The sequence below is a fragment of the Leptopilina heterotoma genome, unplaced genomic scaffold, assembly GCF_015476425.1.
Source record: "Leptopilina heterotoma isolate Lh14 unplaced genomic scaffold, ASM1547642v1 Lhet_129, whole genome shotgun sequence".
Lineage (NCBI taxonomy): Eukaryota > Metazoa > Arthropoda > Insecta > Hymenoptera > Figitidae > Leptopilina > Leptopilina heterotoma.
Window position 1 is genome coordinate 67,251 of NW_025110847.1, and position 22,231 is coordinate 89,481.

General features: G+C 28.9%; 1 protein-coding gene across 2 annotated transcripts in view; it reads left to right on the forward strand.

The window, feature by feature from the left end:
• Positions 1–437: 437 nt before the first annotated feature.
• Positions 438–22,231, forward strand: part of LOC122512865 — a 69,780-nt gene continuing 47,986 nt past the window's right edge. Inside the window, exons 1-2 of one of the 2 annotated variants that reach the window (XM_043628969.1) lie at positions 438–743; positions 12,476–13,064. In XM_043628969.1, coding sequence (XP_043484904.1) covers positions 12,752–13,064 — 313 coding nt within the window. In that variant the 5' untranslated portion in view covers positions 438–743; positions 12,476–12,751. The remainder of the gene's footprint in view (positions 744–12,475; positions 13,065–22,231) is intronic. The other variant, XM_043628968.1, reaches the window with a different exon arrangement.

A 22,231-nucleotide genomic window follows, 5' to 3' on the forward strand; every position in this document is an offset into this window, starting at 1 on the left:
AAAATGAAAATTTAGAAGAGAATGAATCTTGTCGCGAGAGAAACTGATATAGTTTTATATTCGTATATTAGATTAGGGGGAGGGGGGAGAGAGAGAAAATCGGCTGAGTGTACTCTCTCGCATCTACGATTGTGTGTGGTTAGTCCGGTCAGTCTCACGATCTCGACCGAAGAGTCGAGTCGTTTCTTACGACGCGCTATACGTGAATTATTTTACATACATACAAATACACACACACATATATATCTATATATATATATATAATAAAAATAAACAACCACTTTATGAATCATATTTTTTTCCATCTAAAATTTTTTTTCACATTTATAAATTGTAAAACAAGAATGTAAAAATTATGCAAAAACAATTATAATTTTTTTTTACTTACACATTTAAAAAAAATTATTGAAAGACAATTATAATATTTTTACTTCGAAATTGAAAAAAAAATTCTGTTGACATTATAATAAATTTTGCTCCTATATTTATTGCTTTTAATTAATTTTTTTTGTTTATTTATTTTTATTTGACAAAGGATTAAAAAAGACGTTTTTCTGAATATTGGACATTTTTGTTTGTTTGTATTAATATTTTTACGTCGAAAAAATATTGAAGGAGATTTTTTCGAAAAATTTTATTTGTTTACAAAATCAGTTCAGTGTTGTAAGTGTCGAATGTGAAAAAAAATTGACAGGGATATTTAAAGAGATACTCGAAGTATTTATAATAGACAAAAAAACGGGGTAAGTTTGCATTCATTTTGAAATTGTTAATTAATTTGAAAATGTTGTTTATTTATTATTGAAATAATTAATTTGAAAAAGTTGTTTATTTATTTTTTAAAATAATTTGACTGCGAATTTCTTATTATTAAAAATATATTTAGTGGGAATTTTACTTTATTATTATTATACAAATAATTTAACGGGACTGTTTTTATTATACGAATAATTTTACCGGACAGTTTTTATTATTAAAAATAATTTTACTGAAAATTTTTAAGTATTAAAAATAATTTTTCTGATAAATTTTAAGTTTCAAAAATAATTTTTACTGAAACTTTTTATCACTATTCATAACAATTTTAGCGAAAAGTTTTCATTATTCATGTTTTATTAAAAATAAATTAAAAAGAAATGTTATTACTGAATATAATGTTTCATTATTAAAAACTATTTACAAATAAATTTTTTTACAAAAACTAAACTTACCGAAAATTTTCTTCTTACCAAAAATAATTTTCCTATTATTTTTTTACTGAAAATAATTTTCCTAGTAATTTTTTTTTACTAGAAATAACTTTTCTAGTATTTTTTTTTACTAAAAATAATTTTTCTACTGATTTTTTTTTGTTATTGTATTTATTACTTTTCTATTAAAACTAATTTTACCGGCAGTTTTTTTTTGTTATCAAAAGATAATTTTCCCGGAAATTTTTTGATTATCAAAAAGTAATTTTACAGAAAATTCGTTCTTATTTTTTAAAAAATAATTTTACTTAAAATTTTAATAGTTGAAAAAAATTGGATAAAGAAATTAATTGTCGCACACTTACTGATTAATTAATTATTAATTAAAATTTCTGATTAAGTGACATCTGTAGTATATTAATTGAATATTGATGGTCCATCTGAAAAGTAAGAGCGCGAATTTTTTTACTCATAAATGAATCAAGCAAAATCATACTCAATTTTAATCGGTCTAATTGCGAGTTAACTTTCTCTGTTGACGATAAATCGAAGAAACTCCACTTTTTTCTATTATTGTTATTACTATTATTATTATTATTATTATTATTTTTATTATTATCTTTATTTTTATTATTTACTTCTCTCTATTTTATATTATTGTTATATTTATTTTTATAATTAGAAAATATTTTTTTTGCTATGTTTATAAGTAATAAAAATAATAATAATTATAATAATTTTTTTATAATATAAAAAATAATAATAATGATTATTATTATTGTTATTATTATTATTATTTTTTACTTTCATTTATTTTAAAGTAATGAAAATAATAATCAAATCAATTGACAAAAAACGGAAAAATAAATTTTAAGTTTTTAAAAAGCCCGCGCAAAAATTTATTACCAGAGGGCGCCTTTGCCTTTCTCACAAGTGGTAATATCTTGCATAGAATTATTGTAATAATAATTGAAGTAATAATAAAAATGTGATAATAATAATAAAAATAATAATAATAATAATAAAATAATAATAAAAACAATATTAATGACAATAATTATTATTAATAAAAATAATGATAGTAATTAATAATTATTAATTATTTTTATTATATTATATTTAGAGTCAGAATGTATAAATAAATAGAATAAATAAAATAAAATTTTTATTATTATTATTATTATTATTATAATTATTTTAATTAACATAAAATAAAATTTTAGTTATCGAGTTTCCCGATTATTATTTTGATATCAAAAATTGCGAGCGATTAATTTTTAAGGATTCAGGTACTCTCCACGCTCGAAGGATTAAAGTTACGTTACATGTGGCGCACGAAAGTGAAATCCTGTGCGTTCCTGGTTAACACGATGATTGAATTAGATAATGAAAAAAAAAGAACTTGGTTAATTATAAAAACCAATCTCTCCTCAAGTGAAATCGCAATTTTTTTTTCTCTCTATTTTGTATAATATATATTGCAATCATAAGGAATTAACTATATTTGAAAAAATTTTCAAGTCCCAGCTTTATTAAAAATTATTTATTAATTAATTTTTCCAGAAATAAAAAGAATTGAAAGTGAACTGGATAGAAGAATATTAGGTAATTTTTGTTATAGTTTTAACGGAAATGAATTCGAAATTTTTGTGTGAATAAAGAATTTTATTTTTAAATAAAAAAAAAAATTAATGGTAGAAATTTTGGAATTCAGTATTTTAGTAAAATTAATTAATTATATAGGAGAATATAGTCAAGGTTGGACCCCCACAATTATTATTTTATAATACATATTAATATTATTATTATTATAATTATTTGATCTAAAATATTACCACTTGCGAGAAAGCCAATGGCGCCCTCTGGAAAATATTTGTAACGCGGGCTTTTTAAATTTTCAAATTTATTTTTTCGTTTTCAGTAAATTAATTTAACTTTTTTAATTACTATTATTATTATTTATTATTATTAGGAAAATATAGTCAAGGTTGGACCTCCTTTAACTATAAATATTCAAACAAAATAAATTAAATTACAAATTAATGAAATAATTTTTCTAAAATACTTCATTTAATTCTATCTAATACTATTAATTAATTTATATTAAATGATTCCAAAAATCAGAATTAAAATACAAAAATGTTTAAAACAAAAGGAAGAAAATAGAAAACTAACAAATTTTCCTATTTTTGATTTTATTGAAAATTATTTTTCCTTCTTTTCATTATTATTTATAATTATTTACACATTTTTACAAGGAAGAAATAACGAGTATAATATATAAATTTTTTTTTCTTTTGTTTATATTTGTTTTATTTCAAGAAATATAAAAAGAAATTTTTTTATAAAAAATAAAAACAACTCTATTTTTCTATGATTGGCGATATTAAATTCAAAGCACGATTTCCTTTGGCGATCATTGAAAACTTATTACCCTAAAAAAACCATGAGTTCCAGTCTGATTAGCTCACACGTATCGTTAAGACAGCAATTAGATTTCGCATTCGTGTCACGAGAGTCTATATATTTTAATGAATAATCAACTGGTATGTTGATTTTTATATTAATAAAAATAAAACAAACACACACACTTATATATATATATATATAAAATTTAAAAATAGAGAAAAAATAAATATATAAATAAAAAGAACTAGAAAACAAATTCCTTCGAAAGAGAATTTAATATGAAAGTTATAGCGTGTTATAAAGCAATAAAACTATAATTATAAATAAGATTATATCATTTTTATATAAAAATGAAAAATTTTACACAACATGTAAATTGGAAATAATAAATTTATAGTTAATGGAAAAATTAATCACGCTTACTTGGTTTGGAAATATGCTAAAGTTACGGTAAAAAGAATGTAAGGAAGTCTAAATTTAAGCTAGATTGACGCTATTATGACGCTTTAATGGTGCTAAAATCACGCTAATATTCCGCTAAAATGACGCTTTTTTACTTTAAATAATATTATAAATTATAATAATCACGCTGAACTATTTTAGAAACACGCTAAATTCACTTTAAGATTCTGTAAGAGACGCTAAATTGACGCTAAATAGACTCCAAATGAATACTATATTGACGCTGAAATTAATCTAAATTGACTCTAAATTGACTCAAATGATCAAAATTTATGCTATATTGACGCTAAATCGACTCTAATTTGACGCTAAATGAACTTATTTGAAAATTGAAATTGAACCTAAATTAACGCTAAATTAACACTAAATTGACTCAAATTTAACGCTAAATCGACTCAAAATTAATGCTATATTGACGCTTAATCGACACTAATTTGACGCTAAACGGACTCATTTCAAACTTTAATTGAAAGCTTAATTAACGCTAAATCAACATTAAATTGATGCTACATTGACGCTAAATTGACTTAAATTTAACGTTAAATCGTCTCAAACTTGATGCTATATTGACACTAAATCGACTCTAATTTGACACTAAATGTACTCAAAGTTGACGCTATATTGGCTGTAAATTGACACTAAATTGATATTATATTGACGCTAAGTGGAATCTAAATTGACTCAAATTTAATGCTATATTGAAGCTTAATTGACTCTAATTTAACGCTAAATAAACTCAAAATTGATAAAACATTGACCCTAAAAGGAATAAAAAATGACGAAAAATTGACTGATTATAAATCACGCTAAATTATTTTAGAAACACGCTAAAGTTCCTCTAAGATTTTGAAAGATTAACGCTAAATTATTCACGCTAAATTGTTGTATAACACGCTAAAATCATTCAAAAGACGCTTTAATTGACGCTTTAAATTTACTTTAAATGACACTAATTGTATGTTTGAAAAAAATCAAGTTTAGATAATTGTACAATCATTTTTCACTCAGAAAACGCTAAATTACTCTAAAATCACGCTTTTAACGGACTTTTTAAGATTTTTATTTCATTTAACGGTTGTTTCAATTTCTAAGGTCAGGCAAAGTTGCTCTAAAAGCACGCTAAATTAAATCCACGGTACTTAAGATTTGTAGAGTCAGGCTAAAATTTTCAAAAATCACGCTAAATTAATCTTACAGTGTTTTATTTCTCTAATGTTTCACTAAGTAACTCTAAAATAACGCTAAATTAACTTTTCCATTAGTTCTTCAAGGTCGCGCTAAATTACTCTATAATCACGCTAAATTAACCCTTCGGTCCTTTTTCCATTTAGAGGTCGTTAAGTTATTCTAAAATCACGTTATATTTATTCCTAAACGACGCTAATTTACTCTAAATTGACGCTTAATTATACTAAGATCATTCTAACATACTTTAATCTAACACTAAGTCACTCTAAACTCACTCTAATTTACTCTAAAATCACGCTAAATTAATCTTTCGGTCCATTAGTTCTCCAAGATAACGCTAAATTACTCTAGAATCACGCTAAACAAACTCTTCGGTCCTTTTTTCGTTCAGGGGACGCTGTGTTACTCTAAAATCACACTATATTCTAAAACGACGCTAATTTACTCTAAGTTGACGCTAAATCTTACAGCGTTAATTAATCTTACAGTGTTTTAGTTCTCTAATGTTTCACCAAGTTCCTCTAAACTTACACTAAATTAACCTTTCAGTTTATTAGTGCTTCAAGGTCACGCTTGATAATTCCGGAATAACGAAAAATTGATCCTTCGGTCTTTTTTTATTAAGGATACGCTAAGTTACACTTAACTAGCATTATTTTAATTATAAGACGACGCTAATTCACTCTAAATTGACGCTAAATTATAGTAAGATCGTTCTATGCTAAACTAAGTTAACACTAAGTCACACTAAGTCACTCTAAACACACTCTAAGGTACTCTAAACCATTCGGTCCTTTTTTCATTCAGGGGAAGTTAAAGTCACACTGAAATAGGGCTATATTAATTCTAAAAGGACAGTAATTTACTTTAAGTTGACACTAATTGAATCACTCTTAATACACGCTAAATTACTCTAAACACACGCTAAATTACTCTTAACTCACGCTAAATTAATCTTTCGGTCCATTAGTTCTTCAAGATCACGCTAAATAATTCCAGAATCACGCAAAATTTATCAATCGGTCCTTTTTCCACTCAGGGGACGCTAAAAACACGTTAAATTAAATCGACGCTACTTACGACTTCTAGGGTCACGCTCAAATTTTCAAAAATCACGCTTAATTAATCATAAAGTGTTTTAGCTTTCTAATGTTGCAGTATGTTACTCTAAACTCACGCTAAGTTGCCTTTACGGTCCATTAGTTCTCTAAAGTCACGCTAAATCACTCTAGAATCACGTTAAAATAGCCCCTTGGTCCCTTTCTCATTCAAGGGACGCTAAATTACTCTAAAATCGCGCTATATTCTAAAAAGACGCTAATTTACTCTAATTTGACGCTAAATGTCACTAAGAACACTTTAAGTTACTTGTTTAACACTAAGACACACTAAACAAACGCTAAGTTACTCTAAATTACTCTAACTTAACACTAAGTCACTCTAAACACACGCTAAATTACTCTAAAATCACGCTAAATAATTTTTCATCACATTTATAATTTTTCCTTTCTCATTCAAATGGACAAAGAAAAATGAATAATTTAAATTTTTTAATTTTTTTAAATTTTAAATGAAGAAAATTGAAAAAAAGGAAAGAAAAGAAAACAGAGAGAGAAAGATTCATATATGTCCGAAGAATGCAGACATTCCACACGTCACACAGGTTGTGTGTATCTTTTGCAATCTTTTGCACATATGGATTATTAATATTCTCATCTTTCGTGTATACGTATGTATATATGCCATGTTCGTAATAAGTTGTAATGTGTAAAAGCGTGACCGTGACACGTCATATGCAAGTCACTCTATGTATAGAGAGACAAAAGCCACTTTGCTGCGCATGCAAAAGTAACAAGACTCTCTTTCTCCATAGCATGGAAAAACTGATTGTAAACACTGGTTAATGGACCTTCAATACTTCTCTAAGTTAAACGAGTTGTTTTTCATTTTAATGGCTCACTGAAAAAGTGGTCTTGAATTACATTATATAGCCAGTATTTGAGGAAATTGGATGGAAATTTGATGGTCTTTTTTTTCTCCACAGACACTTGGCTATATTGTGCTTCAAATGGATCGTTAACAATGATTTTTATGTTCAAAACTATTATATTTTTACGATAATTTCATTATCGAATTTGTTTCTAGATTATGGTTTTTAAATTTTATTCTTTTAACCTATTTAATTTTAATTGTTTTTAAACTTGAATTCTAAATTTCAATTTTCTTAACTTCAATTTTTTTAAATTCAATTTATTTAATTTTTTCAATTTCAATTTATTCAATTTTTTAAATTTTAATTCTGATTTCTATTCAATTTCACCAAATGATTGCGATTTTGCAAGAAATAAAAAATTTTCTAGAAGAAATTAAGCTTGGTAATTGAAAGCTTAATGTTAGCCGCAATTTTATCGGAGAAATTAACCAAAAATCGAGATTTTAAATTACCAAATTTCATTTTTTTACGATTTTGAAAAAAATTATTAATTCTTTTGATAAATCGAAACCACTTTTTCAAAGCTTATAAGTTTAGTAATTGAATGCTCCAGGTTAGCCCTAGTTTTATAGAAGTAAGTAAGCGAAAATCAAGATTTTCATTATTAATTATAATTTTCTCTTGCGATTTTGCAAAAGTTAAAGAAAAATTTTAAAGGATCTGAAGAATATTCTTAATAAAGATAACAAGTTTATTAAGTAAAAGCTCCATGTAAGCCCTAGTTTTAATATAGAAATTAGGCGAAAATCGAGATTAATTACAGAAATAGGCTAAAAATCACGTTTTAGGATGAAATTTCGAATTTTATGGCAATTTTGCGAAAAATATGGAATGATATTCAAGGAGCTGAAGAATTTTTTTAATGATATTAAGCTTGGTGATCGAAAGCTCCATGTTAGCCTTAATTTTAATGGAGAAATTAACCAAAAATCGAGATTTTCAATTACCAAATTTATTTTTTTACGATTTAAAAAAAAAAATTAATTATTTTGATAAATTTAAACCATTTTTTTAAAGCTTATAAGCTTAGTAATTGAATGTTCCATGTTAGCCTTAGTTTTTTAGAAGTAATTAGACATAAATCAAGATTTTCATTATTAATTATTATTTTTTATTGCGATTTTGCAAGAAGTAAAGAAAATTTTTGAAGGAGCTGAAGAATATTCTTAAAGATAACAAGTTTATCAAGTAAAAGCTTCATGGTAGCCTTAGTTTTAATAGAGAAAATAGGCGAAAATCGAGATTAATTACCGAAATAGGCTAAAAATCACGTTTTTGGGTGAAATTTCGAATATTATGGTAATTTTGCGAAAAGATAGGAATGATATTCAAGGAGCTGAAGAATTTTCTCAATGATATTGAGCTTGGTGATCGAAAGCTCTTTGTTAGCCTTAGTTCTAATGGAGAAACTAAGCGAAAATCGAGATTTATTTAAAAAAAAGAGTAAAAAGCACATTTTTGGGTCAAATTTCACATTTTACGACGATTTTGCAAAAAGTAGAGAATGATATTAAAGGAGCTGAAGAATTTTCTTAATCATAATCAGCTTGGTAATCGAAAGCTCTATGTTAGCCTTAATTTTAACAGAGAAACTAAGCGAAAATCGAGATTTATTAAAGAAAAAGAGTAAAAAGCACATTTTTGGGTCAAATTTCACATTTTATGGTAATTTGACAAATGTGAAGTTGAGCTGAAGAATTTGCTCAATGATATTAAGCTTGGTAATCGAAAGCTCCATATTAGCTCTAGTTTTATTGAAACACTAAAACTAAGGCTAATATGGAGCTTTTCTTTTAAAACAAAATTTTTCTTCGTAAACAAATAAAAGACTAGGGCTAACCTGGAGCTTTTAGCCCTTCATGAAATTTTACCCAAAAAGCAATGGTTCCTCCTTTAGTTCCTCTTAATTTTTAGCAAAAATATACCATCCAATCTCCTGGGGGATTTTTTTATGCAAAGTAAAAAAATTACGGAATTCATCAGCAAAAATTATTTTATTCTCAGAAATTATAAACTTAAGAAAATGATGTAAAGAGAAATTTAAAAAAAATTATATATGGAAATAATATACCATGGGAGGGAATTAAATTTTTTGATTATCATTAGGTTCATTATTGTCATGTTTAGAATGTAAGGATCGACATTATGATTAGTAATTTTTATCAGTAGCCTATACTCATCAGCTTCTTGGTTCATTTTGCTGTCACTATTATTAATAATAAGGTCTCCAAGATCATCACCATCATCATTATTATTATTATTAACCCCCGGTATCATTACAACGATGGTCAAAAGGACATTAAGAACATCACTATGATTATTAATATCATCATCGTTTCTAATAGCATCATCATCTTTATTGCCTCCTTTATCAAACTTTGTCCTTAATAGACACTTTAGAATATTGTTCCTCATTCCTTTTTTCCTCCACTTTTGTTTTTATTTATATTTTCTTTTTTATTTCCTTTTTCTATTTTCTAGAAATTTGCTTTACATTTCTTTTCTTAATTTTCTACTTTACTTTCTATTTTTTTTCTCTAGAAACTTCCATTCTATTTTATTCTATTTTTGAGAAAATAATACCTATATATTTACCAAAAATATATTTTTTTACTGACGATTTTCGCAAAATGAACTAAGAGCCTAGGAAGAGCGGTAATTGTTTCCAGAACAAAATTTCGCAATTAAAAGAAAGCTCCTACTTAGCCCTAGTTTTACTAAATATATTTCATGAAAATTGCAACCAAAAAAATAACTTAAAAGAACAGTTTTAGTTATTGATAGGATGTAGAAAAGTATGTAAACAATAAAAAAAAGAATAATAAACTAAATAATGTTGTAATAAATGCATATATTATTTTGTAAAACATTAAAATTCTTTTGAAGCTACATCATTGTGAAAAAAAATTGCAATTATTTCATCAGCTAATTTCAACATTATGTATATTACAATGAAGAAAAAAGAAATAAAATGCAAAACAGGGAACGCAATTCTTTTCGCTTCTTTGAATGACGAATTCCTTCTCTGGTCGTTCAACCTTCCTCCACTTCCCTCTCCCCTTTTTTCCTTCTATTTACCTTTCTGAATACATAATTTTGTCACATATATACATGCATCTGCATTTTGTCTTCCGTCATGCCGTCAAAGCATTCCAAAAGAATATATTATTAGTGATGCACCGACTGTAATGTGTTGGAGTTAAAGGCTCTTGAAGGCTCACTAGAAGTTGTGGAGATTTTCTTAGCAAGGAACGTAAGCTGGACAGAAAGCTCCTGTTTAGCCCTAGTTTTACTGAATCTGCTTTTTGAAAATTGAGTAAGTTTAGAGAATTATTCGGAAAAATTGTCAGGGTGGACAAAAAGCTCCAGTTTAGCCCTAGTTTTTCAATGGTTTCGGAATCAAAAATTAGTTTTGAAAGAAAGGCTCCACATTAGCCGTAGTTTTAGTGATTTAGAAAAACTAAAGATGGTATGGAGCTTTTTTTTAAGTACTCAATTTTTATATGGAAACAAGTACAAACTAGGACTAAACTACAGCTGTTTTTGAAAAACGAAATTTCGATTCGAAAACAATTGAAAAAGTAGGGCTACACTGGAACATTTTGTCCACCCTCATTTTTTACATTTTTTTCTTTAATTGCACTTAATTATCATAAAGAAAGTTAAGTAAAACTAGGGCTAACCTAGAGCTTTTCTTTCAACTCTAATTTTTGATTCAGGAACAATTGAAAACTAGGGCTGATCTGAAGCTTTTTATCTAATATGATGGTTTTTGCCTTTTCTGTCTATTTAATCTTAATTTAAAAGAAATAGGTTTAGTAAAACTAGGGCTAATATGGAGCATGTCTTTCAAAAATAAATTTTTATTTAGATCCCATATAAAACTAGGACTAATTTCTAACTTTTTGTCCACTCTGTTGATTTTTAAGCACAATTCTCTAATTAAACTTGATTTTTATGAACAAGTTTCAGTAAAACTAGGGCTCAAGTAGAGCTTTTCTTTCAATACTAATTTTTTATTTAGAAGCAATTAAAAAACTAGGGATAAACTGAAGCTTTTGTACACCTTGACGATTTTCACGTATATTTCTTTTTTTCAAATCGATTTTTTCGAAACAGATTCAGTAAAACTAGGGCTATTGTGGAGCTTTGTCTTAAAAAACTTGTTATTTTTAAAAAAAAATTTCAGCTTCTTCAAAATTTTTTATTATCTCTTGCAAAATTGCAAAACAAATTATAATTAATGAGAAAATTGTAATAAAACTAAGGCTAACTAGAAGCATTCATTTACTAAACATACTAGCATTAAGAAACTGATTTAGATTTGTCAACATAATTTTTTGTTTCTTTTAAAATCTGAAAACAAATAAAATTTAGTAACTTAAATTCATTTTTAAATCAATTTTTATTAGAAAATTCTACGAGAATTTAATTATTTATATATACAAATAAATATTACTTCTAGAAAATTTTTCAGCTCCTTTAAAATTTTTCTTTATTTCTTGCAAAATCTCAATAAAAAATTTAAATTAATAATAAAAATCTTGATTCTTGCTTAATAACTCCAACAAAATTAGGGCTAACATGGAGCTTACGATTACTAAACATATTAACTTTGAAAAAATGCTTTGAACCTCTTGATATAACTCTGTGTTTCTTTCAAAATAGTGAAAGAATCTTAATTTTTGCAAAATTTGAGTATGAATAAAATTTTTTAATAGAAATCACATTTTTTAAATAAAATTCTTCTCCTTGAATATCATTCCATGCTTCTCGCAAAATTACCATAAAATGTGAAATTTGACCCAAAAATGGGCTTTTTGCACTTTTTCTTTAACAAATCTCGATTTTCGCTTAGTTTCTACATCAAAACTAAGGCTAACATGGAGCTTTCGATCACCAAGCTTAATATCATTAAGAAAATTCTTAAGCTTCTTGATATCATTCCATGTTTTTCTCTAAATCACCCTAAATTGTGAAATTTGACCCAAAAACGTGATTTTTAGCTTTTTTCTGAAATAAATAAATATCGATTTTCGACTAATTTCTCAACTAAAACTAGGGCTAACATGGAGCTTTCGATTACCAGGCTTAATATGATTAAGAAAATTCTTCAGCTCCTTCAAAAACCAAAATAATAATTCTTCCCCTGCTTAAGAAAAACATTTCCCCCACATAAAAGCAAAGTACATCAAGGAAGTAATAAAAATGAATTTCATTCCTTTTTTTGCAGATGACAGTTTGACATTGGCATTTCGCTTGAGATGGGAAACCTCGCCAAGGATTGTGATAAAAAGAAAAAGTAAACGATTGTTATGTGGAAAACGGTAAAAAGGAAAGGACGTAAATTGATGTTACGATGTGTCCCAGTGAACCATTGCGGTGGCCCTTTGGATAGTTTTACCATTAAAGAATTTACCAAGAACTGAGAAATTTTAAACGTTTCGAGTGAATAATAATAATAATTTAGAGAGAAAAAAAAAGAAGTGTGTGTTGTTTTCGTTTTGTCATGTCATCGAGTGGTGAATTCTCAACGCTCTCGAGCGGCGACGCTACCGGAACTGGCGAAGATTCCTTGCCAAGTTCACGTGAGGCAACGGCAGACGTTGCGAGTTCTGGCGTTGGTTTTATGCCACTACGTGAATTCCTGGACAGATTTTCCCTGCCGCGAGTCGTGCGAGTCGAAGGCGGCGGTGGCAGGCCTATTTTGCTCTATAAACAACAGCAAAGGTCACTCAGGGTCACTGCAACATTGCTGATGCACCGTTACAGGCACGACATTAAAGTTGGACCCGAAATCGTTATTCCCGAGGGATATCCTGGTGAGTGGTCAAGATTTTTACTATTTTTTGCTCATTTTTTTGGATTTTCCAATTTATTTACGATTTTCACTATTTTTTAAATACTTTTTAAAATATTTTTTCTACTTCTTATTATATGTTAACATTTTCTTTACTAAATTATGTAGTTTTTTACTCTTTGATACTTTATTGGGAACCAGAATTAGTAAAACTAGGGCTAATTAGGAGCTTTTTGTAAATTATGAAATTCTGATTCGAAAACAAGTACTGCTTCTTTAAAAGACTTATTTTCCTCTACGAAAATCGTAATCAAAATAAATTCTCAAACTGTAATTCAACAATTTTTTCACTAATTTTATGCAAATTTTGATAGAAACTAATAAATTTGATCGATATTAATAAATAATGGTTGAAAATTATATTCAGTTACTTTTGTTTGAATTTCTAAATATTGTGAACTAGTATGAGTGAAACTAGGGCTTAACTGGAGCTTTCGACAAGGCAGGACATTCCTGTTCGGAAACAACTGTTGCTCCTTTAAAATACTTATTTTCTTTTGCAAAAATCGTGAGAAAATTAAGTTCTCATAATGTAAACTTAAAATTTTTTCACTCTTTCTAAGCAAATTTGAAAGAAATCAATAAATAGTAGTTAAAAATGATTAATATTTAATGTAATCTCTTCTTTGGAGACGATTTTCATCTACTAGAACAAGTAAAACTAGGGCTAACTAGGAGCTTTTTGTAAATTATGAAATTCTGGTTAGAAAATAATTGTTGCTTCTTTAAAATACTTAATTATTTCTGTGAAAATCATAAGAAAACTAAGTCCTCGCACTGAAAATTAATTATGTTTTCACTCCCTTTAATAAAATTTAACTACAGTTAATAAATCTGCGACCAAAACTAATAAATTATTAAAAATTATCAATTATGGTTGCTTTTTAAAATTTTTTAATTTATGCCAATCAGCACTAGTAAAACTAGGGCTAACATGGAGCTTATTACAAACAATTATCTCTTTGTCCAAATAGAATAACATTTCCTCCTTGGCTCCTATTTTTTTCCTCAAAAATCGCACAAAAAATTAGTTTTCAAAAAAAAATTAAAATTCGATGATCTTTTAATAAATGTTTCTTGAAAAAATTAGGAAAAAAGTAGAAAAAGTTTGAAAAAAATTTGCAAAAAATTAACAAAAAAATTCTACCTGTGTAGTAAATCTTTGGTGGAGAGGAACAAATGGTAGATATAACTCGTACCTACACGTGTATATTTATATTTCTACGTATAATATAATCTCCATCTGTATATAGGTAGATACACTCGTGTTGCGACGTTGTAGTAGGCATCGCAGTAATTTAACTCGAGTTCATAGAAAGAAAGTAACTGATGATTGTGGGTGGCACTGACCAGTTAACAATGAAGCCAACTTTGTATGTATAAGAGAAACACACACTCAGCATCACTCTCTCGAAGCTTCTATTATTCAACATTATCTGCGTCATTATCAAAAAATAAAAGTTGCATAATGAAAAATTTTCTTTTCACTATCAAATCGTTCTTTTTTCATCCTTTTGATAAAAGTCCCGATAAACTTGTTTGAATATTTTAATACTATTACAATGCTCCTATCAGTACTTTAATCTGTTTGAAAATTTATTTTCTTTGCAGTGATATTATATAGTTTACTTTTACTCTACTTATTAAGAAGCTGTGTTCTTATTGAACGGTGTTCTTTGTCAAACTATCCGCGTGGACTCGTTTTGTTCACCAAATTTAGCTTCAGTTTTCTATTGTTTCTGAATCAAAATTTAGTGATGAAAGAGAAGCTCCAGGTTAGCCCTAGTTTTATAGGTATTGCTTCGTGAAAATTTGGTCTTATTTGAGAATTATATGTAAAATTGTCAGGGTGGACAAAAATTTTTAGTTTAGCCCTAGTTTTTTAATTGTTTCTAAATCAAAATTTAATTTTGAAAGAAAAGCTCCACATTAGCCGTAGTTTTACTGAACGTGTTTCATAAAAATCGGGTTCAATTAGAGAATTATGCACAAAAATTGCCATTCTGGACTAAAAGCTCTAGTTTAGCCCTAGTTTTTGAATTGTTTCTAAATCAAAAATTAGTGTTGAAAGAAAAGCTTCACATTAGCCGTAGTTTTACTGAATCTTCTTCGTCAAAATCTGTTCCAATTAGAGAATTGTGCATAAAAATCATCATTCTTGACAAAAAGCTCTAGTTTAGCCCTAGTTTTTAAATTGTTTCTAAATCAAAATTTAATTTTGAAAGAAAAGCTCCACATTAGCCGTAACCTTCTTCGTGACAATACTTCCAAATTACAATTATTTCCAAAAACCTAAAAATTATTTTAAACCCTAAGGATTGGAGGAGGAAAATTGTGAACTGAAAAAAACAACTGTGAGAATAAAGCTTGAGATTGTGAATAGAACCTAAGTTGTTTATAAATAGCAAAAGGAGAGAAGCAAACACAATTTAATATTATTTACGAACATAATATCCTCCAGAAATGTATAAGTGCCTGAGTTGCTATTGTATATTATACGGGAGCTCATTTTAAACCTTTGGAAATGCAACTCATGTATGAATTTATAAGTCCTCCCTTCACCCCTACCCTCCCAGCGAAAGGATTATGACGGTGTAATAATCGCGAATACGGTATCTATTATTCAAGCTCAGCTTATGGTCAGTGACATACGACGCCAGATAATCCACGGAGTGTATTACCATAACGAATTATACATTTGAATGAATAGAAAATGAAAAGAAAATGAATTATAAACTGTATATATGTTCGATTGTGAAGAGATGAAATAATTTAATTTCTTCCTTATTGTTTCTGACGACGAAAATATTGTTTCCTGCACGAATAATTGAATTTGGCACTTTTTTTTATTGTTTTTTGAAATTGACGATTGATTTTCAATTGCGGAGTTGGGTAAAACTAAGGCTAAACTGGAGCTTTTTGTGAAGGAGGTTATTCTGATTTGGAAACAACTGTTGCTACTTAGGAATTTTTATTTCTAGGTCAAAAAAGTCATTGGTTTTTTACTTTTTGATGAAATTTCTTCTTTTGAGACGATTTTCGTTGACCGGAATGAGTAAAACTAGGGCTAACCAGGAGCTTTCCGTAAATTATGAACTTCCTGTTAGGAAGCAATTCATGCTCCTTTGAAATTCTTATTTTCTGCTGCGAAAATCGTAAGTAAATTAAGTTCTCATTGTAAATTAGCAATTTCATTTAATCTTTTTAAATAAAATTTGATCGACATTAATAAATAATAGTTAAAAATAATAAATTGATTAATATTTGATGTAATTTCTTTTTAAAAGATGATTTTCGTCTACCAGAATAAGTAAAACTAGGGCTGACTAGGAGCTTTGCGTAAATTATGAAATTCTGGTTGGGAAATAATTCATGCTCCCTTGAAATTCTTTTTTTTCTGCGAAAATCGTAAGCAAACAATGTTCTCATCAGTTGGTCGCAATTTTCATGCAGTTAGTTCGGTAAAATTATGTCCAAAAATTTTGCATAAGTACATTCACAAACTATTCTTCAGAAAATACTATTTTTTGCAAAAAAAATATTGTTTAAAGAACCTTTTCTTGTCGGGAATGTTTCATTTAACTGATTTCGATTCTCTAATTAAGAATACATATTGAAATTTCCAACTATTTTCCTAATTGGCGGATAATTGCTCTAGGTTTGCAACATGCATTACACCAGTTCGCATTGTCAGCAATAATAACGAGCTGCTCACGGATTAGCAAGAACAATTTGGAGCGGGTTAAAAATACTTGTTTTCTTATCAAGATCAAAAGGGGAGGCCTTACGTCAGAGAAATGGAAGACGATTGTAGTGCACGATATTTATAAAGTTTTAGGTTGAGCAAGTGTTGTGTGCACGCTCTCTTCATTCCCTACTCTTTCGATGGTTAGCGCGATAATTAAAGAACCTCGGGTAATAGTGACATAACTCGAGTGCGCTGATCTTTAGAACTGAGCATCCGACCGTTCGAGAAATGAGATAAATACTTTCTCCGCTCCAGTCTCTCTGGACCGCGACCTTGTCTCGAACACGCCTTTCTTGTTGAGCTACTTTTCGATTCTTCCGGAGAAACCAATACACCTATTACTCCACCAGACGTCAATATTCTTTTATCCTCACGGTTATATATTTATTTCGTATTATATGTACTTTCACGGGTATAGACAGATGGACTCTATGATAATGGCTTGTATAACAAATGTTTCTCGATCTCTGACAGCCACAAATGTCAAGTCGTCAAAAGTTGGAGAGAAAATAATTTGACCCGATTTTTTTATTTTTGTTTCACTCTCCATTATTTCAATTCATTTTCGAATAAAAAAAATAAATAAAAACACTTTTTTTCGAAAGTGTTTTTAACAAAATTGTCTGAGTAAAACTAAGGCTAATATGGAGCCTTTTCTTCCCCGTTGAATTCCCTTCGGGAAAAAACAATTGCTCCTACAAAACCCCTGATATTTTTCTAGATAATCGTCATTAAAGAAATCATTCGTTTACTAAAATCGATGATGAAACACTTCAAAAGGGAATAAACAACAAGTGTATGAATTCGAGGAGAATAGAACATTGTATAGAATGGGAGAAGATTGTAGGAACAAATGAAGAACCTAGGGGAAAAATTATCAGGACCCTGAAACTGGTGTGGAACGTAAAGTCCACGATTTCAGGAATCTAGTTGAAACATTTCCATTCTGCAATGTGGATGTAAAGATCTTGCTTGCTGGATTCTGCAAAGAATGACAAGACTTTGGAATTCTTGGAGAATCTCGGAAATCTCAGCGCAGAAGCTCAAAAAGGTATAGAGAGAGAGAGAGAAAGATACCTTAAAGAATGTATTTTCATTCTAAAGGAAAATGTAAATGGAAGTGTAATTTTTGCCATAGTTCCGATTGCAATTAGACTCGTTTGATTTCCTGTAGATTTTCATCCTAGGGAAGAGGTTTCTCAAAAAAATGACAGTTATTTGCAGACCACAGGTAGTTTTTTGAAAAAAGGCTCCATGTTAGCCCAAGTTTTATTGATTCTGGTAGACGAAAATTGTTATCAAATGTTCAAATTACACAACAGTAACCAAATTGTACTTTTTAACCATTATTTATTAGATTAATAATCAAAACTTTATAGAAAGAGTGAAGAACCATAAATTTACGTTATTCGAACCCAGTTTGTTTATGATTTTCGCAGAAGAAAAAATGAATTTCGAGGGAGCATGAATTGTTTCCTAACCGGAAGTTTATAATTTACGGAAAGCTCCTAGATAGCCTTAGTTTTACTCATTCCGGTCGACGAAAATCGTCTCGAAAGAAGATGATACAACAAAAATTAAACAACTAGTGATTTTTTCGCAGTACAAAATAAAATGATCAGTTGGTTATTTTTGCGAATCAGAATCAGTAAAACTGGAGCAAATCTGGAGCTTTTTGTGAATCACGTAATTCTGGTTGAAATAAATTTGATGGTTAAAAATGACGAATTTTGTATTTTGTTGTAATTTTCAAATTATTACGAACCAGGATTTGTAAAACTAGGGCTAATTAGGAGCTTTTTGTTAATTATGAAATTCTGTTTCGGTAACAACTGTTGCTCCTTCGGGATTCTCTTTTTTCTTTGCGAAAATCGTAAGCAAACCAAGAAGTAAAATTGTAAGACATCTCATTTTTAATCAAATTACTAAAAAACGAACATTTCATTAATTTAAAACACTATTTACTTCCACTAAGATGCATTTCTTTATTTGGACTCAATTTTCAAGAAGAAAGTTCACCAAAAACTAACGTTAAATAGGATCATTTTCTCAATCTAAAAATTTTATTCAAAAAACAATCGCTGCACCTTCGAAAGTCTCAGTTTCCGCAACGAAAATCGAATTTATTCTAAACAATACAGAAAAAGCATTGTCAGTTTATCGAATCGTCGATAGAAAATCGATGAATATGTAAATGTCTGTAAGGAAAACGATTTGGAGGATTGTCGAGACACGCACACGACATAAACTTTCAACAAGGAGAAACAACATGATATGTGAAGTAAATCAGAATTTTTCTTTTGTTTTTTTTCATTTTGCATTTGTAAAAAGAGGAACTCCAGTATTGTGTACAACGCCCACTATAAGCTGCCGTGTAACCAACGGCGTTTCAAACAGACAAGCTGTTCATTTGAAATATCCCTCCTGCTTGAATAGACTCTCTTGCTTGAGCAAGTCTTGTAACTGTTTTTAAAAAACAAATAATGAAAGAAAATTTACTTTCGTAACTGCAAAATTTTTTTTTCCACTTCATAGAACATTATTAAACACCTTGTCTGTGAATGTTTAGCAAACTTGTTTACAGATATCGAGTTAGTGATAGTTTCAACGATAATTTAATTGGAATTCTCCATTTAAGGCGAAATTAAGAATAATTCGTTCAATTTGTTTTTATTTTTTAATTAAGTATTTCAAAATAAATATTTAAAGTTGAATAAATAAATGAATAAATAAATGAAATAAAAAAAAATTAATAAAAATTATTTACCAAGAAGGGGAAAATTAGATAAAAATTATAAGTTTAGATATTTATATGAATTTCGCGAAATGGGTTCAGTAAAACTACGGCTAAAGTGGAACTTTTCAAAGTGCGTGAAATATTCTGATTTAGGAACAATAATTGCTCCTCTGGGGCCTTTGATTTCCTTCGTGAAAATCGCACTTGAGTGGAAAAATATTTTTCCCGTTTTTCTTAAACAAAAGCATCTTTTGTCCGAATTGAGCCAAATTTTCGCGAAAATTCCTCGATGAAACTAGGGCTAATATAAAATTTTTCTTAAATGATTAAACGCCGGAGGTTAAAAACCTGGGCCTCCGTAAAAATATTTTATTCCCGAGAAGAAAATCATGAGTTAATGAACATATCCAGTTTGTGAGATCAATTATCCGGAAAATTCGACTTTCCTTTTTAGTGTTTAACAATGATGAAATGTGACCTAAAGATCAGGAGCTCAAGTTTCAAGTAATGGAACAACAATATTGTTATCGGAGGCGCATTGGACGCGTGAGCGTGAAATCGATCTCGTTCCAAGAAGGTTTGCCATCGCATAATAACGGGTGCAGCGCTGAATGTCCGGCAGCGCATTGTTAGTGTGCTGGCCACAACGAGAGAAGAGTTTGTTGTGTTCGCTTTCAAAAGGAATGTGCCCAGAGCCGATTTACGTTGAGCGAAGGTGTTGTAACGCCGCTTTTACAATGCAGAATCTCGCCAAGTTAGAGAAGTCCTCGTGACTTGACGCTTCAAGGCAGTTGAAATAGGATCTTCCTCCCCAGGAAGGGCGAAAGTGGCATGACCTTGTGATCAGCCAGTAATAACGTTCACACACGAACCCCGTGTCACGATAGACCCACCAACAAGTCATACAAGTTTCCTTCTAACACTTCCTGGTTCAAAGTCGCGAGACGAAAAAATAGTTAAATAGTTACTAAACAAAATTCGCAAAAGAAACCATCAGGATTTGTTTTAAGAAAAATATTTTAAAAAAAAAATGATTTTACAAGATGGATTTGGTTGAAACTAGGGCTAAACTGGAGCTTTTTGTAGAGCACGAAATTCCGAGTCGGAAACAATTGTCGCTTCTTTCAAATTATTTGTTTCTTCAGCAAAAATCGATGAAAAGTACGTTTTTTGTTGCAATTTCTTCTTAGGCCATAACTTTCTCCTACTAGAGTGAGTAAAACTGAGGCTAACTAGAAGCTTTTTGTAAAGCAGGTAATTCCGATTCTGAAACGACTGCTGCTCCTTCAGAATTCTTATTTTCCTCGGAAAAAATCTCAAGCAAACTTAGTCCCAATGACGTAAATTAAGAATTTTTCATCAAAGAATATTTTCTAAAAATAACTTTGTTCGAAATTAATAACTTGTGGTAAAAGATTATCAATTGGTTACTTCCTGTTGTAATTTCTCCGTTTAGAAACAATTGTAGATCCTTCGAAAATTTTATTTCTATGACGAAAAAATGATTGATTTTTTTATTTTTGTGGTAATTTCTTCTTTAGAGACGATTTTCGTCTACCAGAATGGGCAAAACTAAGGCTAACCAGGAGCTTTTTGTAAATTATGAACTTCCGGTTAAGAAACAATTCATGCTCCTACGGAACACTTATTTTCCTTTGCAAAAATCGCAAAATACCAACTTTTTACATCTTTTTTGTACTTTTTTCGGCTTTTCCAGACTAAAAATGAGGCTAACCTGGAGCTTTTTATTCAATATGAAATTCTGGTTCAGAAACAATTGCTGCTCCAACGAAACTCATATTTTCCTTTGCGAAAATCACAAAATACCAATGTTTACCTCTTTTTGTACTTTGTTCGGCTTTTTTAGACTAAAACTAAGGCTAACCTGGAGCTTTTTATTCAATATGAAATTCTGGTTCAGAAACAATTGCCGCTTTAACAGACTTTTTATTTTCCTCTCCAAACATCCCAAGGAAACCAGTTTCAACTAATAGAATTTAAGACTTTTTTACTTCTAACAAATCTGGTCAAAACAAATTTTGATCAAAACGAATAAATTACTCTTTAAAAACCAAAAACCTTTCCGTTTTTTTGTTGATAAAAAAATCATTTTACAACTGCGAGAGAAACTTGGTTTCACCAAACTGGTTTTCAATAATATTTTCTTCGCTATACGAACTCCTTAATAATATAGTTGCTTCATTATAACATTAGATCATTACTTGTTTATTTATAATTCGTCCCCTGAGGGAATACAAGCCTTCTATTATGTTACTTCTATCTAATTACTGTCATCTTTCTAACTTATCCTATCTTGTTATCTATTCTTATTTCTACTTCTTACATGTATTAATATTAATGAATGTTTATATACGACTTCCGTTTTATTCTCATCTACCTCTCTTTCCTTCTATTTCAATTCCTTCTTATTTCTTCCTTTCATTCCACCTTCATTTGCCTCCTGAGTTCACGAAATAAAAAATGAAAAACAATTTCCACTCTTTGCGTGAGGAAACAATTTTTTACTGAAAAGTATTCTTGAATTGCTTTGAAAAAGCCTGTAAAAATTCCTATTTTCAATTTTTGTTTTTTTTAAATTTAATGTTAATTTTTGAGAATCGATTTTCACGAAGCGGGAAGGGTA